Genomic DNA, 3,520 nt, shown 5'->3' with positions numbered 1-3,520 from the left:
TCTATTAAATAGACTCTTCTCATGAATTAAAAAAAAAATATATTATTAGTTTTGAATTAAATGAATAAAGCAATGTATAAAAAAAAAAAAAAAAAAAAAAAAAAAAAAACACGAAAAAAGGAATTCATATTATTAATCTTAAAAATAAGTTTTATAATTATGAAATATAAAAAAATATGGAAAAATGTTTTTGTTAAAATATATATATTTTATTAAGAGGTGAATAAAATTATTTTCACTTGGATTTATGTGTCCCATATCCATGATGCTAAACTTTTATTTATACATTTATAGTTCTTCAAACATTATTATATGGTCATTTTAAGAATGAACAGTTATTTATCTTAAAAAAAAAATTTTTATATAGGTATAAATAGCATGTAATACATATAGAATATATAACACGTAACATATCACACATAAGAAATATATATATATATATATATATATTATATATATGTATATATTTATTTATTTATTATGTGCTCATTATTTAGTACCTATATTTGGAAACCTTTTTTGACTTGTTTAATACCTCCACTGTATTATTTGGCCACCTTGTGTTAAAAAATTTCAAGTGATTTTCATGCGAAACGTCATAATCCACTTCCTTCAAAAGAAAATAATGTATCGACTTTTCAGGCATTTCTTGAGCGTCATATAAGTAGAAATATTTTTCTTTCGGTGGATCAGAATTTTTCAGTTCATTTATATCTTTTTGCTTCATTTGTAAATAAAATGCTTTAAATTCTGAATATAATAGAATATCCAAATCATTTACAAATCCATCAAATAAATTTCGGAATTCATCCTTCAAATTTAAGTCTTCAATAAATTGGGGAATAAAATGAGACAATATATATTTATTGTTTTCTTTATCATATTTCTTCCATATTTTATTTAATTTCTCTAAAAATAACTCCTCACTTGTACATTTGGAGTTATTAATATTTAAAGAAAATAATACAGTATAATGATTGGAACTACTAATTACCCATATAGGATATATTGGATATTTATAATAATTCCCAACTTCACAATATTTAAAAGCCTCAAAATCAGTTAACAAACCAATTAATGGTCTTTTGTTTATACCTTTTAGTATTATATTATTATTATTATTATTACTATTATTATTAAGACTATCATTTTTATTATATGATAAGGATCCTTTAGTAGGACTCCAACTTTTTGAATTTCTGGAATCATTAAAATTATTCATATACGAATTCCCTCCTTCATACATACTTATATCTACATCAGTATTACAAAATGTATTTATTACATTATTATTATCAAAAACATTCGAACATGCTCTACCCGTTAATAATAAATTAACTAATTCTTGTGAACAATGCCCATATATACCAATTAAAGGATGATTAATATCATCCATGTCATTTTTAACATTATGCAATCCTCTTGTTAATATCACGGAATATAAAAAGGATATTACACCAGTAGAACTTGAAAATATTATAAAATGCTCTAAATAAAATTTTACTACATCTTTTATAGCATTGAACTCTTTATAATATATGGTAATTCTTTTTAAATCTCTCACTAAATTTTCATCACAATTTTTTTTATTCATATAATAAGGATAATCATAGCATTCCGGTAATAAAAATACAACGACATAATAGGACTTATCAGTACACTGATATAATATATATGCTAAAGATTCAACTAATGCATAATATTTTAAATCTTTAATATTGTCACGTACTAATTCTAAAAATTCATTATCATAACCTTCTTCATGCATTTTATCTTTATGTTTCTCATCATTTGAAAAAGAATTACCCCTATTATGATTATTACTATTATTATTGTTATTAATATTGTTATTGTTATTATTATTATTATTATTGTAATTAATATTATCATTATTATTATTATCATTATTATTATTATCATTATTATCATTATTATCATTATTATTATTATCATCATTATTATTAACATTTACATCATTCTTTTCTTCAATAATATTATCAACATTTTTATTATCATGCGTAGTATCACCTTGCTCATGATTCTCAAGATGATTAGCGTAATCGTCATTATTATTAATTTTATCAACATTTATATCATCATTATTTTCATTTTTATTAATTTTATTATCCTTATTGTTATCTTCTTTATTTAGTGGGACGCCAGATCCATCATTTTTCTCTTTACATGAATCTAATACATTCATATCATCCCCTTGTTTATTATTATTATTATTATTATTCATACAATTATTGTTCTCTCTATATATATTATTCCTCAATTTGGTATTTCCTACCTCACCTTCTTTATACACCATTTTTGAAGAATTTGTAAAATTCAAAAAATCGTTATTCGTTTTTAAAATATTAAAATAGTTATTTTCCCATAAAAAATGATATTTATAATTAAATAATAAAATAATTATAATGTATCCTTGTATACTTGATATAAGACCACATGGGCCACTTAAAAATTGACGAAGTCCAAAATTAATATTTTTATTATCATAAAATGAAATACTATGATTACACCATTTTTTTATATCTATCTTATTAGAATATTTATAATTATTCACACCAAAAACTAAGTTATGAATAGAATTGCTATCTTCTAATATTTTCATTTCTTTTAATAAATAATTTAAATATACATGATCATTTAAAGCTTTACTCCGATGGCCCTTTCTTAACCATCGACAATAATCCTTGGTGGTATAATTTATATTTCTATAAGTTCTCTTAATATGTTCTAAAGAACAACATGATAAGGAAGAAGAATTACTATAATCGCTTGAATCATCACTATCATAGTCATCTCTACTTGATGTTGAATCACTACCTTCTTCATTCATTTTCTCATTTCTTTTAGTTAAATTTATCATATAATCTCTTATTATTATATATATATTCTTATAATTCTTATATATCTCTCTCCAAAATGTCTTATTATCTATTACATCATTTTTATTCTTAGTACTCTCATAACTATTACATAAATAATAAGTTATCCTATCGAAATTCTTTCGAACTACGTCATGATAACTATCATTACAGTCGATACTACTCGGCTCTCTTTTATTCGAACCTAAAATGGAAAGCCGTATTGCCTCTTGTAATAGTTCATCATTCTCATCATCAATTTCATAGTTCTAACAAAAATAAATATATATGTAATACATAGTTAATTATACATAAGTTCTAAAATATATAAATTAAAAAAAAAAAAAAAAAAAAAAAAAAAAAACTCACACAAACATTTCTTTTATTAAAGTTAATTAGTATTACTAAATTTTCACTACAAGAATTTATATGAACATATATATGTTAATATTCAGTGAAACATATAATCAAGTAGAATAAATCCACAACAAAAAAATTATTAAATATATATATGGAACAATTCATGAACAAAAATAATTCTGACTCGTAAATATTTAATATTTCTATTAAATATTATTATAAAGAATAACAAATATTCATGATTTATTATAAAGAAAAAAAAAAAAAAAAAAAAAAAAAAAAAA

At 21.4% G+C, this 3,520-nt stretch overlaps 1 protein-coding gene across 1 annotated transcript; it reads right to left on the bottom strand.

The window, feature by feature from the left end:
• Positions 1–339: 339 nt before the first annotated feature.
• Positions 340–3,145, bottom strand: PRSY57_0629000 (hypothetical protein; the record flags this gene model as incomplete). The annotated part of the gene is made up of 2 exons (XM_020114638.1): positions 340–343; positions 501–3,145. Coding segments are annotated over 2 exons (2,649 nt in total), but the record flags the coding sequence as incomplete, so codon positions are not given.
• Positions 3,146–3,520: the final 375 nt, after the last annotated feature.

Source organism: Plasmodium reichenowi, chromosome 6 (genome assembly GCF_001601855.1).
Source record: "Plasmodium reichenowi strain SY57 chromosome 6, whole genome shotgun sequence".
Classification (NCBI taxonomy): domain Eukaryota; phylum Apicomplexa; class Aconoidasida; order Haemosporida; family Plasmodiidae; genus Plasmodium; species Plasmodium reichenowi.
Note: the sequence above shows the minus strand (reverse complement) of the source record. Positions and strands in the feature narration are given on the sequence as shown.